Genomic DNA, 21,316 nt, shown 5'->3' on the forward strand with positions numbered 1-21,316 from the left:
CACAGCATGTTTCAGTTATTATTCACTTCCACGAGAAGTTAAACCTAGGCACGTGAATGTGCTATATACGCTGTTCGATGTCAGTTGTAATCATTCTCTGCAGATCTCTGAAGAAGTCTCAGTTAGGGACGAAACGCGTTGGAACAAATAAATGGCGAAAAGTTACAACAGAAGTCTCCTTTGCACTGCTCACTAGTCTCCGTTAATAATTTCTAGCTGGCTTGAACACTTGCTCAATAAAGAAGACTACAATATTGGCCGTCGTATGGCGACTCTTTTCACATAAATTATCCACTGCAGACGAGTATATTTGTTTTACACCCTAGTCTACAGCAATGGCTTTATAGTTCGATGGAATCCAGTTAATTATATTAACACAATTATTGGATTTTGAGATTAAATCATGCGTCCACCATAACAGATTTAGTCAACAAAGGACGCAGAGAATGTTTTAATGAACATGCAAAGAATGTTGGAAGTCGTTTAGCATCGTTTAACATTAAATTTAGGGCTTAATTCTGGAACGAAAGTTTTCAAACTTTTCGCACTGCCTAAACTGTTAACAAAAGGCCGGTTAAATGCATGGCTTGATCACTATATGGGAAAGGAATCGCTGGGATGAAAATGATAATAAAAGCCGGGTTACATCTGCTATATATACCCCAGCCATAATCTGGTTTTGGTAGCTCTTAACTCGTGCTACAAAATCGAAGCCACATTTTACTGATCTCGGTTGCTGAGTACATTTATGCTTTCATTTAAATTTTATGTTGTTATTTGACGCTCCGCTTAGCTTATCATTCTTTGCTTAGTGTCTTAATCATAACATTTGAAGAATGAGTGTATTGTAAATAACTTGTTTTTTAGACACTTCACGTTGCAGACACGTCGGAGCGTGAACGAACGTCCGGGACAGCTCCACGTTGAGAGCCTCTCTAACAATTTAGGGTTTTCCATCATAGAGAATCAAAGTTAAATGGAAGACCCTCTCTTAGATCACGGCTAGCTTGTTATTGTCAATAGCCAGTTAAGGTCCGCCTCGCCATTTATTTTAAGATAATCAACCAGTAACCTGCTCTCACTCCTGGCCTGGGTTGACACGAATATTAACGCGGTCGAAAAATACATGCGTCCACTGAGCTACTGAGACAACGAAGAATTTTCCTGGCGTTCCAAGGGTCTCACTTATAAAGGTGGCGAGTCATGCGCTCCATGAAAAGGATTGTCACGCTCGACAGAGTTTTGTATAACAAGGAGCAAGGTACGCATAGCTGTAACAGCGTGCTTCTATACCATCTTCTGCTGCTGTTGAAGCCAAAGTTCCAGCGTTGCTCCATGGCTCATTGATCTGCTAGGTTCAACTCTAGAAGGAGGTTTTTGTTGTCACCTCGCGTTAGATTCCAGTTTTCTTTTGTGAGCCGTCGATCACCGGGACAGTCCTTAAGTGATTAATTCCAAATAGAACTGAAAAGGCAGACAAGGGCAGTCTCGGTATTTCTTTAAGCCAGTTTGTAAGAGGGCAAATCCAATGTTTAACCTCATTAACCTCATCAGTTCTTAACCGCAAAAAAACACTTCCTCACGAAAATCGCCTTCAAAGAACTTTTTACGGCGGTTCGCATTTCTTGAAGACGCCAGCAGTAGATAAAGGGATTTACAGCCGAATTCATAAATACTATCGTGCTTGTCAATTTCCATGCCACAGCAATGTCAGCTTTTTTCCATGACGCCGAATCAATACTGTCTTCGCTGCTAGTCAATAGTAAAATAATAAACAGTGGAGTGTAGCAAATGAGAAGAAAGTAGTGGATGAGGACAGCGTTGCCTGTCCCTTTGAACCGTACCATGAACGAGTTGGCTCTTTGACGCGTTTGGACTGCCTCTCTTTGGGTTTGAATCTGTTTTTGATGGCGGCGAACAACGCCAAAAATTTTCAAATGGACGGTTAGTGACAAAATAAGGCAAACGCCCACCACAGCAGCCATGGCAACAAGAAAAACCTTATTTCCACTCCACAGCATTACACTTGCCATGAAAATGCTCGCCAACCAGTTCAGTGTCATTAGGTAGATGACTCGCACGATGGTGACGACGGTGACATATCTTAGATGATATTGAAGCGCTAATAACCTATCTACACTGATGGATGTAACAGTCAACAAAGACACACCACAAACCGAATAGGACAGAATGTGGAATGCTTTTCCCAAAGCACACGGATACCCTGCCTCGTGTTTGGCGAACTGCATCAGTTCTATATACAGAAACAAGGGTTGAACGACAAGTCCAACAGCGAGATCAGTTGTTGCCAGACCACAGAGCAGTACATTCGAAGGACAACGAAGTGAAGGTGTCTTCCACACTGCTGATAAAACCAGAAAATTTCCAAGAATCGCCGTCATAAGGAGCAGTATATTAACTGCACAGTTCACCACGATAACGTTTTGTGGAACATTTTCAACCTGAAATACAGGAAGTTGAAAACACGAACTGTTGTCTTGAATTGTTCCTTTTTCTCCTGTGCAGTTTGTAGAGCAATTATTAAGCATGATGATATCCGTTTTTAAGTTCCAATTGTCGTGAAACGTTTCGAGATTTATGAACTATCGAAACCTCTTTCATCCACTTTCGTTCGCCTCTGATATTTCCTCCCACCGTTTTGTGAAGCATATTACTTCGTGGCGGAATGCTGCACATGTCTGTTTATCTATCTGCGAACGTCATCGATTCATTGCCGGATACATAAAACGGAAACTTAATTACACATATTAATGAGTTTGGAGGCCTAATATAGCTCTTATATTGTTGTGCGCAGTATCCTGTTTGTTCCAGTTCGTTCATCGCGGAAATTCTGTGAATTAAAACTCTGCAAATTCCGATAGGCTCAGACGAAAATAATAATGGGAAATGCCAGACGTAAACTCCTTCCAATAATAAGCTCCGTCGAGTGTAAGTCATTTTTGAGTACAGCTCTAAAAACAACATACCATGTTTCAATCCCGATTTCTCGAACCCTCCGGTTATTGGACCTCCCATTCGGACTCGAACCAAAGTTTGTTTCTCTCGGATTTCTTTCTGTTGCTTTATTCCCCACATTTCGAGTCCAGCTTTCTCCGACCAATTTTCGATTCCCTTCAAGGTTCTGAAAAATCGTTTTTTTGTTTTTTGTTTTTTGTTTTTAATGCCGCAAAAGCTTGGATTGTTTGTCAAGATGAAAACAATATCTCAGGCACTTTTGATGTTCATAGAATTTTTGTAAAATATGCTCAGCGTTCCACATCGTTAAATCTCAAAGAGTTTTAACATGTAGACCTTGTGTGTTCATCTGAAATATCTTTGAAAACCGAAAGAGCGCCATGGAAACTCTCAAAACCGAGAACCGCCGAATAAAATGATTAAACGTGCAACTTTCACAAACTTGAAGCAGGCAAATACTTTTTTGAGGGAATAATATATTTCCATTTGAAATCATTACCGGCTATACCTTTTTAGCTTACTATTTAACCCTCGACTGCTAGATTTTTCCAAAAACAAAATGGCATTTTTAGTGTTTCCAGGCTAAAAGCTCATTTGAAAAACATTTCCTTCCACTTCGAGGCATACCTGTAGAGAAGATAATTCCAACTGTTCAAATGGAAAATGATTTCTGATTCATGCAGAACACATTTAGACTAAACTTGGTGGCAATGCAGCTGACTCACTTTGAGCATCAAGAATCAAGAAGCGGTCTCTCTTTGAGTTAATCTAGTTTGCGTAATCTATATTGCACGCCACGTCAGCCAACATGTTTGACTGAGGTGAAATAAACAGGCCTAAAAACGTGCCAAGCAAATAACAAAAAATAAACAACGTCCATTACCATTCGATGCATTTTTTCCTTCCTTTTCACTGGCCGAGAGCCTAACACGTGACCTGCAGATAACTGGCTACAAATAATGGTTTGCTCATGCGTAGTACCGTCTAAATGCGTTTTTACCGTCTAAATATTCTGCTCATGCGTAATTGTAACCACGTTCTTGTCTTAAAAAAAAATGGTAGATCACTTCCCTGAGCTGTCAAAGAGTGATTTAAATTTGAAAACAAACTTGGTGACGGAATGATAAAACAATTATTGAAAACGATTATCGCAAAATATCATGATTTGTCAGTATCTCGCAGGTCAATTTTTGGTCTAAGCCTTCGGCCGCTTCGGCAAATAACTGATCTGCTCTAGCCTATCTCCAGTGACAAATCATGATATTTTGCCCAACTCGTCCGCTAATTGTTAATTCTTAGACCGAAAACCCGAAAACCGGACGCTAAAAAAGGAATAAATCGAAAACCGCAATAAATAACAAATCCGAAAAACCGGTTATTGAGGTTTTAATCCATAGGTCACATACTACGTTTAGATCTAGATAGAGAGGCGAAAACTGAAGTAAAAGTCCACTGGCATTGTTGAGAAATAGTGTAAAACGCAACAGTAAGAGAATACATAAGGATATGTGACACAATGGACGACATGCTATGGTATTTTTTTGGTTATATTGTATAAAGGCCAGTTGCATCTTGTCTATGATTACTGACCTAACAAAGTCATGAATAGCCAAAACAAATACAATTCATAATTTTATGCTTGCCATTTAACTCAGCCGATATATTACTGTAGGCAAAATCTCTTTGGTGCCAACTATAAATACAATCAGAAACAAAATCACGACCTACGGATAATTGCCTTCAAAGTCTTTGTTATAGTGATTCGCATTCCTCTAAGACGCCAACAGTAAATAAAAGGATTCACAGCGGAATTCATGAATACTATTGTGCTTGTCAATTTCCATGCTATAGCACTATCGGCCTTTTTCCACGACGCCGAATCAATCTTGTCTTCGTTGCTTGTCAGCAGTAACGTGATAAACAGTGGAGTATAACAAAGGAGAAGAAAGTAGTGAATCAGAAAAGCATTGGCTGCTGTCCTTTTGAAACGTGCTACGTTAAAATCATCACGTGCTTGGACTGCTTCTCTTTGGGTTTGAATTTGCTGCTGATGGCGTCGAACGACGCGATAAATTTTCAGATGGACTAACACCGACAAACAAAGGCAAATACCAACCACCAAAGCCATAACGACAAGAAATATTTTTTCATTCCACAGTATCAGACTTGCCAGAGACGTGCTTACCAACCAGAAAAATAAGATAAGATACGAGTACACGTTGAACGGTGACAATATTAACATATCTTAGATGATACTGAAGCGCTAACAACCTATCTACACTGATGGCTGTAACAGTCAACAAGGACACACCACATACCGAATGAGACACTATAATGAATGCATGTCCCAACGCGCCCGGATACTGTGTTGGCCATTCGAGGATTTGTATCAGTTCTATATAAAGAAACAAGGGCTGAACGACAAGACCAACGGCGAGATCTGAAGTTGAGAGTCCACAGAGGAATACATTCGAAGGACATCGAAGAGAAGGTGTCTTCCAAACTGCTGATATGACCAAGAGATTTCCAAGAATTGCTGTTATTAGAAATGGGACGTTAATTGCACAGTTCAACACGATAAGATTTTGTGGAACGTTGTCAACCTGAAATACAGGAAAACGGAAGCAAGTACTGTTCTCTTGAATGGTCTCGTGCTCTTCTAAGAATCTTATAGAAGAGTTATTATGCATGATGATATGCGTAAAACGGTTTAAATCTTTACAAGGAACAAAAATTTCTGACGCATCCGAGGCATTTTCCATCCATTTTCGTTCTCCCCCTGATATTTGTGTTTGGTGAAGGAGATAATTTCGTAGAATCGTGCACATGCATGCGTAATCATGTGAAAGTGTCATGGTTCATATCCGGAGAGAGAAAAACAATTTCACTTATGAGTGGGTTTCGAGACCTAACAATATCATTGCACGGAGCGTCCTTTATTGTTTCAGTTCATTCGCTGTGAAAAATTTTGTGAAACTTGCAATATTTAGAATCATTTTTACCACAATTGTCCCATTTTATGTTATTTGTCAATTTTGAAACCAGAGGGAATCTGGGTCGAGTGTAAGCTCGCAATCGCTCACGTTGGGACTATTACTAAAGATCAAGCAAAGCATGAGAAACGGTATTGTCCTCAGTGATGCCAGTCCCAACAGCAACCGTGTGATGAGACTCGACCCAGACTTTTCGTTTCTTAAGTGGCGAATGGGAGAAGCAGGTTCAAGGGAATCGTTTTTCTTGTTGTTTTATTTTTTGGCAGAATATTAAATGACAAACTAACTTGAGACTTTTCCATGGCTTCACGTAGTGGAAGGAGATAGCAAAGGAGTAGGAAGTAGTGAACAAGGAAAACGTTTGCAGTATTTTCTTTTTTTTTTCGTATGGCAAAGATATCAGGGACGTCACCTATTGTTATAAATATGCCAACCTAGAGAACTATTGGCTGGTGAAACAAAAAATTCTTTTGTTTAACGTTTTGAACATTTAAACAACGAAAACAATGTTTGTAAACAAATATCTTCCCTATTCGCGTTAAAGCCTTTTACAAATAGGTGTTTTTAAGGCATCTGTTTGACTGTTTGCGAGGCTGGAATTTGTTGCTGATGGTGGAGAACAACGAGATATAACTTTACAACTGCATGCAAGCAAAATAAACATAGCAACTGTATCAGCCATGACAAAAAAAAAAAAACACAATACAGAATATTAAACTTGCTACAAAATCTGCTCACCAACCAGTTTAACTTCGGAATGTTCAGTTTCAATACTAGCATATCTCATCAAGGGATAACAACTAGCCAATAACCTAACAGACCTAACAAACCTTCAAACGCACACTACTGAATAGGTCATACTGGGGAACACTTTTTCTAAAGCGATGTTCAAGGGAATAGCCTAGGGCCGAATGACAAGACCAACTCCAACATTTGTCGATTCCAGAAAGTAATAAACGAAAATCGACGGAGAACGAAGAAGAAGAATCTTCCATGCTCCGCGGATAAAGCCAAAATATTTCCTAGTAACGAAATTTTAATAATTTATTTATTTATTTATTTATTTATTTATTTATTTATAATAACTTTATTTGCATAAAAATATGTGCGGTGTACAAGCAAATAGGGTTCTAGCTGGGAAGAACTTCATCTTCATTTAAAGCTGACCCTCTTAATAAATAGACACAGTTAGATAAGCATGGTATTTTCACTGAATATTTTCCGTCGGCAATACCGTGAAAGCAACTAAAACGGCTTATCGTTTGCTCTTCTTGAAAGTTCACAGAACGGTAACCGGAAAAACTGCGTATGGTTTAACCTTGTTCCTTCGTGGGAATTTTGCATTCATTTCGTGCATATGTGTTTGCTCGTAAAACACCAACTTCAGTTTAACAAATTTTGACAGAAATTAAAATGACAAAGCTTGAGAAAATATGATCCGGCACAATAAGTTCTTTGTAGTAATAACAAAACGCGAGTTGCGCAGATGGTCAAATAATGGTTGCTCCAGCACCTTAAAGACTGTAAAGATGACTCGTTTGAGTGAAAGGGTAGTGATAGTTGGTTTATCTTTTTTTTCTTCTTTTCTTTCAAAGTCTGAGACAATTGACGTCATGGCACCCGTACCCTTTCTGTTGTTTTCCTCGTATTTGACATTGGCGAGCGTTTGTGCGTCACATCGCAATTTAATTTATTTTTTCTTACTGATGAGTAAATGTGCACTTTTGAAAATCTGAAGTTCTGCGTCACCTTTCTAAAAATAGGTGAATTTAGTTCCTCTTTGCTTGTGTATGTAATAAAAATAACTTGTTTCAAGCAGAAATATGGCTAAACTTCAAGAAAAGCGCTGGAAATCGGTCTTTATATTTGGCAACCAGAGCGATGATAACTATTGCTTTTCGTAACGACAGGAAGTTAGAACGTTAAATTCGATTTGTTTGTGTGTAAGGTAACGTGCTTGGCGCGCAAAGTTGGGAAATATTTGCTTACCAGAGCAGGTAACCATCAGGTATTGTGTACATTGCAGATAATTATTCCATTCAATTTAAAATTATCCTAGGAGCACGTCGAAAGTTTTTCCCATGTCCAAAGATTATTTCATAAAAAGTGATTGGTCTGGAAAGAAACTGTTGAGCGGCATCAGAAGGGCAAGTGAAACACTTAGTTCATTATCAACTAATAATGTTGATATATATTAAACGTGGCTTATTGGCCATTTTTACTTTTGTAACTTTGCGTCTCGAATAAAGAATGTATGTATGTATGTATGTATGTATGTATGTATGTAGCTTGTTTAGACGATTTACATTCCACGTCAAATCTTGATTTTCGGAGCACCTTTCAGTATTGAATTGTAACATGGCGTGTCTTTGGAATTAGAAATCTTTATACATTTCCGTCTGATATTGTTCTTTATTTGGCTTTGCCTTATCCTACTTCCTATGCAAATTCAGTTATTTTCTTCAGTGCGTATATTGTTGTTTTTAATTAGTAAAACTACGAAGCATTTAAGAGGATATTCTATTTTACAAAAAACTTGAGAAGTAATTACGATCCCTATATTTGTTACGGACAGCCTTCTTTATGCTGTTAATTCTTCAGAACTTGATTAATACATCCTGAGTTAGAAAAACTACAACGGTTGCAAAGTACAGCTGCAAGGCTGGCTGTCAGAACGAAGAAGTCAGCCCATGTTACTCCAGTAAGATCGAACTTTTATTTCATCACACGCTTTGGCGTTTACCACGGTCCGGTACCTCAAATCTGCAGTCTATTGCAAAGACTAAAGCGGCTTTTTATGGCGACAAATCTTTCTTGGTTATGGCACCAAGGCTTTCGAACGACTCTCCAAATGTCATTAAAAACTTTTCTTTTTAAGAGAACTTCTATTCTATTTCACTTCGCTCAGCCTAATAGAAAACATTTCTATCATAAGTAGAGGAGACAAATAATACAACAAATGATGGAGGGAGCCGCCAGCAATAATCGAGTTTAGTTTACAAGAATCTGAGACACGCTGAATACAGGTTACAAGCCAGAGGATATAAGAAAATGTCACACGCTGTTTTAGACAACGATATTTACAATAAGAAAAAAACAGCCTCAAGTAAACTGGTCGGCGTCGATCGGTGTGATATTCGCAAGGCGTACTATATAAAGGCGTAATTATCTCAATGGGAACGTCTACAAAGCGACCTAATTAAACACCTGAAAGAAATACATGTTTTGATATTAGGGTTTGCATGTACAAGACTGTAACTGAAGGCAGAGACCTCGATGTGATATATAATTCATTTTTTTAGAACTTATTTATCATAACTATTAAGCTCAAGTTCCTCATGGTTAAGTCGCCGGGACTCCGGATCGAGCGAACCGAGCTCGAGCCCTGGCCGGGGACACTCCGTTGCGTTCTTGGGTAAACACTTTACTCTGACAGTGCCTCTCTCCACCCGGCTCTATAAATGAGTACCGGCGAATTTAATCCTGGGGTTAAACTAGCGACTGACTAGCATCCCATCCAGGAGTATTAGAAATACTGTGCTCCTAGTCGCTTCATGATACATAGAAACCGGAGATAAGGGCCGGCCTGATGGCCCACTTGGTTCGTATGCAGATTTTACCTTAACCTTTTACTTTAGTCTGGATTTGCCGCCACTAAATCACTGCCACAGAAAATACTCTTCAAAAACCTTTTTACAGCAACTCTCATTTCTCGAAGACGCCAACAGTAAATAAAAGGATTCACAGAAGAATTCATAAACACTACAGTGGTTGTTAATTTCCATGCTATGGCACTGTGGGACTTCTTCAATAATGCTGAATCAGCCCATTTGTCATTATTAGTCAACAGCAAAGTAATGAACAGTGGCGTGTAGCAAAGAAGAAGGACGTAATGAACTAAGAAAGCGTTGGCAACTGACCTTTTAAACCGTGCCAAGTTAAAACCATTACCGATACCTACTTGAACTGCCCTTGCTTGGGTTTGGATTTGTTGTTTATGACGGCGAACAACGAGATATATTTTTACATGAGCATACGTGGACAAGCATAGAAATATGGCAACTGCCACGGCCATGACAGCAAGGAACACTTCATCTCCACTCCACAATATCAGACTTGCCAGAAATCCACCAGTCAACCAGTTTAGCGTCAGAACGCACATGACTCGTGGAACAATTACAATACTATGATATCTCAGGTGATAACTAAGGGCTAATAACCTGTCTACACTGATGGCTGTAACAGTCGATAAAGATGCACCGCATACCCAATAGGACATAGTGATGAATGCCTTTCCCAAATTGCAGTGATACTCTGCTGAGTTCGAGAGGAGTGGCATCAGTTCCATGGAAAGAAAAAAGGGCTGAACGACAAGACCGACAGCGAGATCGGTTGTGGCAAGTCCACAAAGCAAAACAATCGCCGGGGAGCGAAGAGAAGGCGTCTTCCATGCTACAGATAACACCAAAAAATTTCCTACAATTGCTGTTACCAAAAGCAGAATGTTAACAATGCAGTTAAATACGATGAGCTCCTGCGGAACATTTTCCGTCTCGAATACAGGAAAACGGTGGCAAGCATTGCTTTCTGGAATTCTGGCTTGTTCTCCTTGGCAGATGACAGAGCAGTTATTGTACATGTTGATCACGGCATCGAAATAGGATGTATCCTGAAATCAAATTTTTGATAGATCCAAGGCTGTTTCACCAACTGTTTTTCACAACTTATTAATCTTTCCCCGGTAATAAAATAAATTGTTGGAACCATTCGTGCGTTTTTGTTTTTTTGTGTGTGTGAAATTGGATAGGCAGCCAGTAAGACTGTCCTATTCTTACATAATAGTGCACGTGCATTTTACCTCTTTTGTTTAATTTCCACACCTGTGTGCTATCCAAGCAAACATAGACATCACGTACGAATTAGCAGGTCCTGCATGATCGAACAAATCTCACCCTGGTTTCCGTACTGTCATTTTATTGTCGTTGTCACCTAAAAACTAAATTGCTGTAGGTTTAGTTGCTCGCCAATGTCTCGTCCGTTTTCATTCATGGCTGTCAAGTTAAATGACTCCAGTCAGAATGCGTCACTCAGAGAATGAGTTAAAATTTTTAAATCTGAGTCATTTAATCAAAAAGATGAAATGTACTGTCGAACATATGTAGTTTTCAATTTAATTTAACGTGTAGATCTACGAAACAATTTTCACCCTAGGAGTTAAGTCGCAGATGATAGTTGATTTATAATTGTTATTCGTATCTTTATGGCGCAAGGCATCGCATGTCCAATATCACATTGAACACAACTGGTGGACGATGATTTTAGCGGAAACAAAAGGGTATTCGTACAGACTGTTAATAAAATTTCCATTTTCGTCAGAGACCTCTGTCAGCTTACGCCAGAAAGACTCCAAATAAAACCTGGGCGAGTTCCCAAAATGAGTCCCCCGTCAGTAATATAAAATGGAATAAGCATTCTAGGGCCTTCTAAACATCTGTTTTTACAGCTGAAAAACCGAAACAGGATCCTGAAATCCATTTTTGAGATCACCTAACTGAAAATTAACACTACCTAAATGCAAAGGTGATATCTCTTTTGAGAAACTGCGGCAAAACGATAAGTAGAAAGCACCGATACATAACGTGTTTTTCTTACTGTAGATATTATTACCTATGACAATTCTAATTATTACTGTTAGTATGAACATGAAGTGGATGTGAGATCCATGCAACATTTTCTCCTTTTAAAACACCGGAAAAGCGGAAGCATCAGTTTATTTTGTTCAAACGATCCCGCATGAATACTGCGAATGCCTTGAAATTTTATCTCGGTATTTTATATCCAACTCTTTCTCATACAGTTTCGCTCTTTTTTTCTGTCAACGAAACATACATGTATCAATAACCGAAATGAGAATGTAGCGAGAGACTCAAGGCTCTGATCATGAAATCGTTTGCCCGCATAATTAACTTTGCTGATTTGCTGTTTTCACAAACACACCTGCCTACTGTTCAAGTGAAAAGCAGCATCAGTCGGCCTTTCTTAGGCTTTTTCGCAATAATGTTCTTGTCGGAGCTAGATTTAATGTCTTCTTCGAGCCTGCCGACTTCATCTAAATTTAATTTATGTTCAACACCGAGGTTAAATTGACAATATTTTTTAACAAGAACTGATTTTTCAAACAGATGCCTGAGACGAGGTCAGGGTGGAAAAATCATCGAAATGGTGGACAAAAAATAGCCTAAAAGTTAACAGAGTTTTTTATTTGCCAATTCAAGGGATAATTTGGTCATTAGGACGACGAAAGATCGATACTGTGAGCTAATTATTCAAGTAAAATAGTTCTCGAATTTGATCGGCTGAGAGAAACCTAGTTTCCGGGTAATTCATTGCATGTTTGGAACTGATCGCGGGAAGTGAAATTCAGTGCAAATTCAATATTGCCACCGGAAAAGATGGTGCATGTATGATATTGCTCACAGAGATAGTTGTTATTACTTGCAAGAAAAATTGATTAGTACTTAAGAGATAATTTGGAAATTCTCCTAATTAATCAACCTGTCTACTCCAGTTTGACCACAATCAACTCCATTTGACAGTGGCTGTGACCACACTACAACAGCCAACAACAAACGCACTCTTAATTTACAAACTTTATAAGATGAAATGCGTATATTAACTAAGGGGTGCAAATAATTGTAATAATTGATTAATTGAATTAGAATTAACTAATAAGTCACCCTTCTTAAAGAGCAGTTGAGCACTTTTCACTGAAAAGTGGAAAGTAACTCGCAATTACGATTTGTTATTGGTTTAAAATTCTCGCGCGCCACTTTCTCATCCAATAAGAAATGAAACAAATTCAATCGTGATTCGCTCGTGTACTTTTTCCGCCCTTCCTGCCAGCCTTGCGTATTTGCTTCGAGTTTTTGCTAGGTCACTGGATTTTCTATGTAATTTTGTGATTGACCGAGGGATAACTTTGGTTTCGGGTTTTCGACACCAATTGTAAATTATTGGCAATTGTAAACTCTTCCAATGAAATTTAAAAAGAGATAGTCTTAAACAACTCAAGGTTAAATTTATTGCTCGAGTATACTAAACTTAACTATTGTAACGGGTTCTGATTTATTGTTTTTCCAGCAATGAGCAAGATACTAAAAGTTGTCTATTTATTACATCTACACCCGGCTATTGCATAGAATTATCTACAAATTTACCGTGGTTTCAACTTCTGGAGCGTGTATTGCTAAATTTCGTTTAAAATCATAGATGAAGGTGAGTTTTTATTACATATATATATTTTTTGGGGGGGAAATTTTTGTTTGAATGTACACATTATTTAGAATACCAACATTACTCACATTACTAACATTATTGACAATACTAACATTTCTAACAATACGAACGAATTGTGTTGATTACCAAAACAAAATCACTGGCTAGGACCCCTCCGTTTGCGTGTTAAGAAAAAACCGTTTTGAGTCAATTTTGAGAAAAAAAAACACGACACAGTTAAGTACAGAGCTATATTTTTATGCCACGTTCTTAATTATTAGTTCTTGCCCTGCCGTTAGAATGGTATTCAAGCTGTTATTGCACTTAACGAGCAAATATAAAACCTGCATCTTTTTACTCCTGAGCAACAGTCGAGTGATTTGAATATATCAAGCATGTCAGCGCTTTATGGTTTAAATATTATTTTGTGGGAGTTGTATTTTTCTGTCGTGCGATAAAAGTTCTTTGCTGTGCAGGGAAGATCTGCCTGGCTACTGGCGGTGATCAAGGGCTGTGACTTGCCCCAAGGGTCCTTTAGGAACAGTATGAAAGCCTTGCGAAACCTATGCAGAAATAAACGAAAGTACACTGGGCATTTAATAAATTAAATGCCTAAAAGCCTCCAACGTGCAATTACATCAGCGATCGCACAATGGCCAATGTTATCACGCTGTTGAAAGTTTGGAAATTTACAAATCACATCTCAACCCAAAACATTGCAAATTTGTTGCGCACAACATGTTGTACTCGTCTGCCAACTTGTTCCAACCGGCATCCTGCAACATACTGCAGCCGGGTGGCCAAACTTGTGAGGCACGTTGTGCCTAACAATTTTGCAAAAAAGTTAGGTTGAAATGTTGCGAGCGTTTGGTCGGGCCGTAACTTAGAACAAATGACCGCTTAAATGGTCTTGATTCCCTTGTCGACTTCTGTAGCAGATTAAAGAGACACTGTCATGATATATTTGCTTAAAACTGTTATAAATTCGCCAAATGGTCCCTAAATTTATGTAATAAGAACTTAATTAGCGCTAACTAAAATATTAAAAGAAATTTCTTGAAGAAAGTCCACACTGCAGCAACATTTTTGCAAAATTTCAATGAATTTCGAGCCAAACTTGAACCTTTGAAAAACTGACATCGTGACGCTTTTTCAAAAATCCATATCGCAATCCGTTTCCATCCTCGCCATCGTTAGCCTCCTCCCTTCCTAATGGGTTTTAATTATTTGTCAAGTACTGCTCTACAAAATAAAACCATTATTGTTCTTCTTCCAGTGATCGATATACGTTTTTTGGAGATTTCCAAAATCATGCATAAAATGGTGACAATGTCCCTTTAAAAGAGGTGTATTAAAGGGATTTACTTAGTCTGTTATTTGCCTAGGAAGCGCGATTACGAGACAGAGTGCAGTACAGGATTCCCACATCGAACAGTCCAGTGTTCCTTAACCTTTCCCCTTGAGAAATAGACTTAACTCTCATAGTACCTCTTTCCAAACAGTACAAAAAAGTTGATGACTTACAGTACTCGCTTCATTTTAAAATTTGATGGTCCGTACTTTCAGTTATTCGAATTTCAATAACAAAGGTCAAGACAAGGTCCATAACCCAAACACCTTAAGTTTCAGCGTTAGGTAAACTATGAAAGGAAGCACAAAGTCCTTCCTTTGATATAGTATCAATTGTATAACAGAAATTTTACTTTTCAATGGGCTGTGTTCGCAAAGACGGTTGCCTGTCACCCACATTGATCAGGAAACATGTTATTTCAAAAGCTCTTGATGCATTTCCCGGTGAAAAGTTTAGCAATGACTCATTGCTTTTTGTCCAAATAAGTGAAAAAATCACCCCATTTTTTTGATAACTTATTGTTATTTTAATAACTTACTTTTAAAGGTTAAATATTAATGCAAACGAAATGATGGGAGATGGATAATAGCGATCAAGAGACAGTTGTTGATCTAATAAAGCTCAATACAGATGACATACCTTTGAGTCTTAAGAGAGTAGATGACAGGATTTGCCATACTGTTGAGATGCGTGAGAAAAAACGCCAGGAAATGAAGCCATGAACCGTGAATTCTTGCAATATTGTGTAACAACATCGGAAAAATGCCCATACATAAAAATGCCACCACGGTCAAACCGATCGTCTTGGCCGTCTTCACGTCGCTTTTAATTTGTCTTGCCACAGAACAGAACGTCGAGATACGTTTTCTCTGGGTACGCAAGGTGCGCCAAATGGCGATTCCCATAATGACCATAATCGTGAATGAAACTAGATAACCGGGAATTATGGTATGTCTACCAAATTTTCTTAAGTAGTGTATCCTGTACACCAGCACTGGAGCGTCACCAAGATCAGTGTCGAGCCCTAATATGAACATGCCATATGTATAGGCAGCTGCTAGGAGCCATACAAGCAATACTGCTACTTTTGCCTTGTTGACTGTTTTCCATGAATGGTAGCGAAGGCCGTGCACGATGGCTCCATAGCGATCCATTGTCAACACAATGAGGCTAAACACAGTTAAGTACATGAAAAGCACGTACCAAGTCACGACGAACCATGAGATAGGGCGGCCCTTTAGGAAGGGCACTTTACAGATGTACCACATGATCATAAGAGGCATATTGGTCAGGGCGTTGAGGATGTCTATGAGAGCTAAGTTCGCAATCAGAATATTCGGCACTGTTCGTAGAGTCTTAAACCGGACGAGTAACAGGCAAATTACACTGTTCCCGATTATAGATCCAAGCATTACAACGGCAATCATCAAGATGTGCGAATGCTTCTCCTCGTCCTGACAAGAAGTCGTCAGGGTTTCCTTGGTCATTGTTGAACTTGCTTACAGGAAATAGTAAGTTTAGCTGTCAATTCTGCATTGAATCAAAGAGGATAATTAATAATAAATGCTACTATGGTATTGACCCAATTCCCTCTCTGTGGGGTGACCATGAATAACGGTCATCGGCAAATGTGATTTAATTGAAGGGTTCCTGAATCATCTGGAAGAGATTCCACAAGGTTTGCTTAGTTTCGTGCCCCCTTCCCGGTTTTTGCCATTTATAACAAGTGGAAGGCTTCCCTTCAAATGGCAGAACATGCATTCAATTACGACGGTTCATATGTAGGATTAATCACGAAATGAAAGACATTGGAAAAAAACAACATCAACGAAAAAGAAAGGCTTTGAAGCTCTCCTTGAGGTTGAAACGCCTTTTTTTCTCGGCCTCAAAGCCTGCTTAGCAGTTCTCATAGATGAACATAGATGTCACAAACTCAAGCATAGTATCAACAAAGGCAGGAACCTTTGTTGGCCTGCTTGTCGCCTTTTTTTAATTTATCGCCAACCTTTGTTCGGCAATTGGATCTCTTTAGCTAATCCTTGAATTTTATATCGGTATAAGGCGCAGAACTAGATTTTACCCTCAGTGATACACATACAGGCAGAGTTGTAGTGAACCCTAGTATTCTTGTACAATCTTTCATGGAGATTTTCTGCAAATTATAGCTGCAAAGGCAGAGAGAGAACTGAAATCTGTGTGATTGCTAAGACCCATTCGTACCCTTTTGTTTATATGATTGCCATGAGCATGGAGCACTGTATTCGGCGAGCTCAGTGACCATAACTGTAATACTTGCTGGATAACAGCAGATTCAAACCAAAGAAGCTTCGCGTCAAAGGCTACATCTATCATCAAAATGAATTTGTAGTCAGTCATACAATAACTGTCAAGCAATTCCTGTAATTTAACGTATGTTTGAACTCAACAGAAACTGAGCGATGATTCCATATGCAGCTTGCGCCAGTTCTACGGAACTTTTGCAATGCTTGCGAAGCCAATGAAGAAATTGGATGGCAAGAAGAAGTAACTATCCTTATCTTAGCAACAACAATTTTCGTTTCAAAATATTTTACATATTAAAGTAAACAAGAGACCTCGAGTTGTTCTGTTTTTTAACATTGTTTGCCCAGTAAAACCAGTTTAGGAGCTGAAAAACAAAACGAATTTTTGCTTCTTGAACCCACCATTGCATTCGTTGCCCTTATGTTCAATCAGTATTAAGTTCTGTAAATAATAAGTTACCTGTGAAAATCCTTTGCTCTCCTTTCTCATGTTGTCATTTAATAACGGCACATGTAGCTCCCTCCATTCAAATGAAATTATCCTAACTCAAAAACGTGTTGATGATAACTAGTTATGTATCCAACGTTCCCTTTACATAATCTCGTTCGGCCGCTTCGTAATGTTTAATTTGTTAGTAAAATGATAGTTTTATGGAGTCAATAGAAAGTTGCCGCACCTGTCTGTTAGTGGATAAAAGCAATATCGCCCTTAGGTTGTGCATAAGACAAGAGAATATGAGGGTCACGTCATGTTCTCTTGGCGTTAGATTATTTTTTCAAGTGTCTTTAATATTAAAACACTTCTCGGCCAGGCTAATGTCGTTCCTTCGTGAAAATTACGCTTGTCAACTATGGACGGGCTGAGTTTTGCTACTCTGTTCACTCTACATTTCGGTAAACAGCGAAGTTAAACTTAATGGAAATTTTCAGGAAATGTCACTTGACATATCTTGATAAATGGGAAGCAATAAATAAAGTTGACAATGAATATCTGGAAAGAAATATATATGCGAGTCGTCGTGGTAAGAAGGAAGGATTAATGGCTTTCTTTTGCTAGCTCTCTTTCCAACCTGTGAAGTCGATATACAACTGCTAAAGATCTTACTTATTTCGAAAAAAAAGGCTCGTTAAAAAACATGCGTGACAGTCTCTCCTTTTATTGACGTGTTGTACTTAAAAAAAACACAAACACAAAGTGAACTCCAAAGTGACATATTCAGAAATTTGTTTGCAGACGAAGTGGCCATTTGTTGATGAGTTTTCGCTCTAGCGACGTCATTGCTTTGTTGACATCCGTCGCTTCGATTGCCATTTTTATTCAGCAAATAATTCAAAAAATGTTAATTATATTATACTTTTTGGTTTTGGCCTGCATCCCCCAAACTCACAAAACTGAGTCGTGAGATTATAACAAGCTCAGAATAAGTTAATTGTTTGTATTTCTTCCAGAAGTAAACGCAAAACAAAATATCCCATTCCAGTCGTGAAAGGCAATAATTTAACTGGTTTTAAGAATGAGGAAAATATCTTACAAATAAATATACATATTGTTGATTCAACAATACTCTATCACTGACGTTCGCCATCGGTACCAATAATAGGCAAGATAATACCGGTTCTGCGAAAACGGCTTCGCTGAATATTCTATTGAACCGTCTTTATTTCTGTCATATAAACATACACATATCTATTGCCAATATTTTCCCTATTTGTTTCCATTGTGAATATTTTGTGAAATATTTAGCTGCTAACACCAATTATTACCATGCTTTTTTCAGTAACGGCTCTTGAACATTCTAACTGGAGAGTGATGAAGTGAAGCCCGAGACATGTTTTTCCTTTTGGAAAGAAGTCTTTGGTAAAATTACAGATACAGTAACAACCCGAATTTGACTTTGGGTTATTAACATTATTATCTCTCTCTAAATAAATTCTTTTGATTCCTGAAGATAGCGTATTTTTTAACTTAAATAAAACTACGATGCTCGAAAGGTAATTTGGTTCTTTGTTTAGTTTATCTTTTTTTTTCTGACAAGTACTCGTGCTGTAATTGCCTTATGTCAGTATTAAGGGCCATTTTACACTTTTGATATGATAAGTGAAAACTACTTACTTTCGTAAAACAAGAGATGACTGCTGGACATCTCAAGGGTATATGTATATATCATGGGTTACGTAACCACCTTTTGGGTGTTATGTGACACTTTGCCACAATGCTTCATAAGCGGGGCGTCGGTATATATATTGCGTTGTCTTCATTTGTATTCATTCGAGTTATACGACCGCCTCTTCACCCTTTAAATTTTCTCGGATACTGAAAACGGCGCTTAATAAACAATAGAGGTACCTCACGGAGGCTCATCGCCTGCGCAGCAAGATATTACTTCAGTGCTGCCTTCCACGGTTCCAGCAGAACAGTCATCCGAATCTACTGATTTAGCATCGACGTTCGCTCTCTTCAAGGATTACTTTGATAAGAATTTAACCGCTTTGAAGCGTGATATCCAAGAAGATTCCTTAAGCAATAGTGATTCTATCGCCAAGAAGCTAAAAGAAGAATCCAAAATATCCTTCAAATTCCAAGGGAACAAAAAGCAGTTCTATTTCAATTCGGGCCTCACGGAGAAGGTTCACTCGGCTTCCACCGCTCTCGGTAAAAGGAAACTTGAAGTCTTTCGAGGTTACCTGAAAGAAATAGACTCTGATATTAAGAAACGCAACAAACTTATCAGATTGGCAGATAAGTCCGCCGCTGGCTGGGATTTGGTCAACGAATATTTATCGGACTAATTAGCGAGCGGGTCAGAGGACGAAAACCGCATTCGACGTGCAGAGCAAAGAGCCTTTCGCAAACGAAAAGATCGTCAACAAGAGAAAGTGAAGTCTACAGTCAAGCAGAGTCAGCCATCTGCCACCACCACTTCGTTTGCTGGCCAACCTCAATTCAACTTCAGGTCCTCTTCTCGCTCCTTTACACCTATTAGCAAAGCAAAACCCGGCGACATTTGTTTCGCGTGCGGTCAGCAAGGTCATTGGAGGTCCCAGTGCCGGGGTAATTTACAATTCAGGTCCTCAAGTTCTGGCCAGTCAAATTCTGGTTTCCCCTCAAACGTTGGAGGTAAATAAAATCCTACCCGCGAACTTGTCGTACAACTTAAGTATTTATTTTAGTTATTATACTTAGTTGTTATGTATCTTTCCAATTTAGAATTTTTAAGAGAAAGAGATTCTAGTTTATTAGTCGATTTCGATTATGATCACAATCTATTTGAATACGAACAGAATTCTGCATTGCCTGTACTTAAGGGTAGACTTAAGACTAACCTTTATTATTGGCATACTATTGGCGCCAATAATTTTGTTACTGATACTCTCAAATTCGGTTATCGGATCCCTTTTATTAGTACTCCTTGTAGGGCGCTGAATCATAACAATAAGTCAGCTTTGAAGAATGCATCTTTTGTCGAGTCGGCTATATCTGAATTAGTTGCCAATCACTCAGTTGTTGAGGTACCTTTTGTCCCGCATGTTGTTAACCCGCTCTCTGTGCCTATACAATCGTCAGGCAAGAAAAGGCTTATTCTCGATTTCAGGCACGTCAACCAATCTATCTGGAAGCAAAAGTTCAAGTGTGAAGATTGGAGAGTCTTGTTATCATATGTCAACTAGGGCGATTTCCTTTTCAGTTTAGATCTTAAGTCTGGTTATCACCATTTTGATATTTTCCCAGACCGTCAGACATTTTTGGGGTTTTCCTGGGTTTTTTTCCGGTACTGTCAAATATTTTTGCTTTACAGTTCTTCCCTTTGGTCTTGGTTCGGCCCCTTACATTTTTACCAAATGCCTTAGACCCCTTGTTAAGTTTTGGAGGTTTAATGGTGTCAAACTGGTTGTGTTTCTCGACGACGGGTGCGACAAGGGTGAATCATTGCAAACTGCCAAGGTCCATTCGTTGTTTGTGCATACATCGTTAAGTAATGCAGGTTTTGTGCCTAATTCCACTAAATCACTATGGGAACCTACCCTATGGTTGGGTTTGAACTGGGACCTTGTTTCAGGCTCGATTTCTATTACCGACAAGCGTATTGCCAATTTTATTGCTCTCATAAACAAATTTCTTCAATCGGCTCCGTACGTTACGGCTCGGGATTGTGCCTCAATCGCAGGCCATATTATGTCCATGTCACCAGTCTTGGGTAATTTGACTCGTCTTAAGACCCCTTTTCTGTACAAAGTCATAGACTCCAGATCTACATGGGATTCTCGGTTCAATATCGGGCTTCATAATGATTGCCTTTCAGAAATATTTTTCTGGAAAAACAATATTGTTAGTCTTAGTTCTAGAGCTGTAGTGCCGTATCAGGCGCCTCAGTTTTTTACTTAGCTTTTCAAATGCTAGTAACGTAGTCTGTCGTGCTCACCTTGTTGGCACTGAGGAA

The 21,316-nt window shown here is 38.8% G+C and overlaps 3 protein-coding genes and 2 pseudogenes across 3 annotated transcripts; 1 reads left to right on the forward strand and 4 right to left on the reverse strand.

The window, feature by feature from the left end:
* Positions 1-254: 254 nt before the first annotated feature.
* LOC110055915 (melanocyte-stimulating hormone receptor-like) lies at positions 255-2,950 on the reverse strand. The gene has a single exon (XM_020762347.2). The coding sequence runs from the start codon at positions 2,547-2,549 to the stop codon at positions 1,551-1,553; it is 999 nt and encodes a 332-aa protein (XP_020618006.2). The 5' UTR covers positions 2,550-2,950; the 3' UTR covers positions 255-1,550.
* A 203-nt stretch (positions 2,951-3,153) lies between these two features.
* On the reverse strand, positions 3,154-5,836 carry LOC110055760 (melanocyte-stimulating hormone receptor-like; annotated as a pseudogene).
* A 2,525-nt stretch (positions 5,837-8,361) lies between these two features.
* LOC110055962 (melanocyte-stimulating hormone receptor-like) lies at positions 8,362-11,477 on the reverse strand. The gene has a single exon (XM_020762403.2). It carries the CDS (start codon positions 10,606-10,608, stop codon positions 9,604-9,606), a length of 1,005 nt encoding a protein of 334 aa, XP_020618062.2. The 5' UTR covers positions 10,609-11,477; the 3' UTR covers positions 8,362-9,603.
* A 1,556-nt stretch (positions 11,478-13,033) lies between these two features.
* LOC149117085 (trace amine-associated receptor 6-like) lies at positions 13,034-16,100 on the reverse strand. Its single transcript, XM_089279218.1, has 2 exons — positions 15,235-16,100; positions 13,034-13,807 (listed from the first exon to the last, which is right to left on the reverse strand). Exons 1-2 carry the CDS (start codon positions 16,080-16,082, stop codon positions 13,651-13,653), a joined length of 1,005 nt encoding a protein of 334 aa, XP_089135344.1. The 5' UTR covers positions 16,083-16,100; the 3' UTR covers positions 13,034-13,650.
* A 3,084-nt stretch (positions 16,101-19,184) lies between these two features.
* LOC149117086 (uncharacterized) overlaps positions 19,185-21,316 on the forward strand; it is a 4,104-nt pseudogene continuing 1,972 nt past the window's right edge.

Source organism: Orbicella faveolata, unplaced genomic scaffold (genome assembly GCF_042242905.1).
Source record: "Orbicella faveolata isolate gen_17 unplaced genomic scaffold, um_ofav_v1 contig_12, whole genome shotgun sequence".
Lineage (NCBI taxonomy): Eukaryota > Metazoa > Cnidaria > Anthozoa > Scleractinia > Merulinidae > Orbicella > Orbicella faveolata.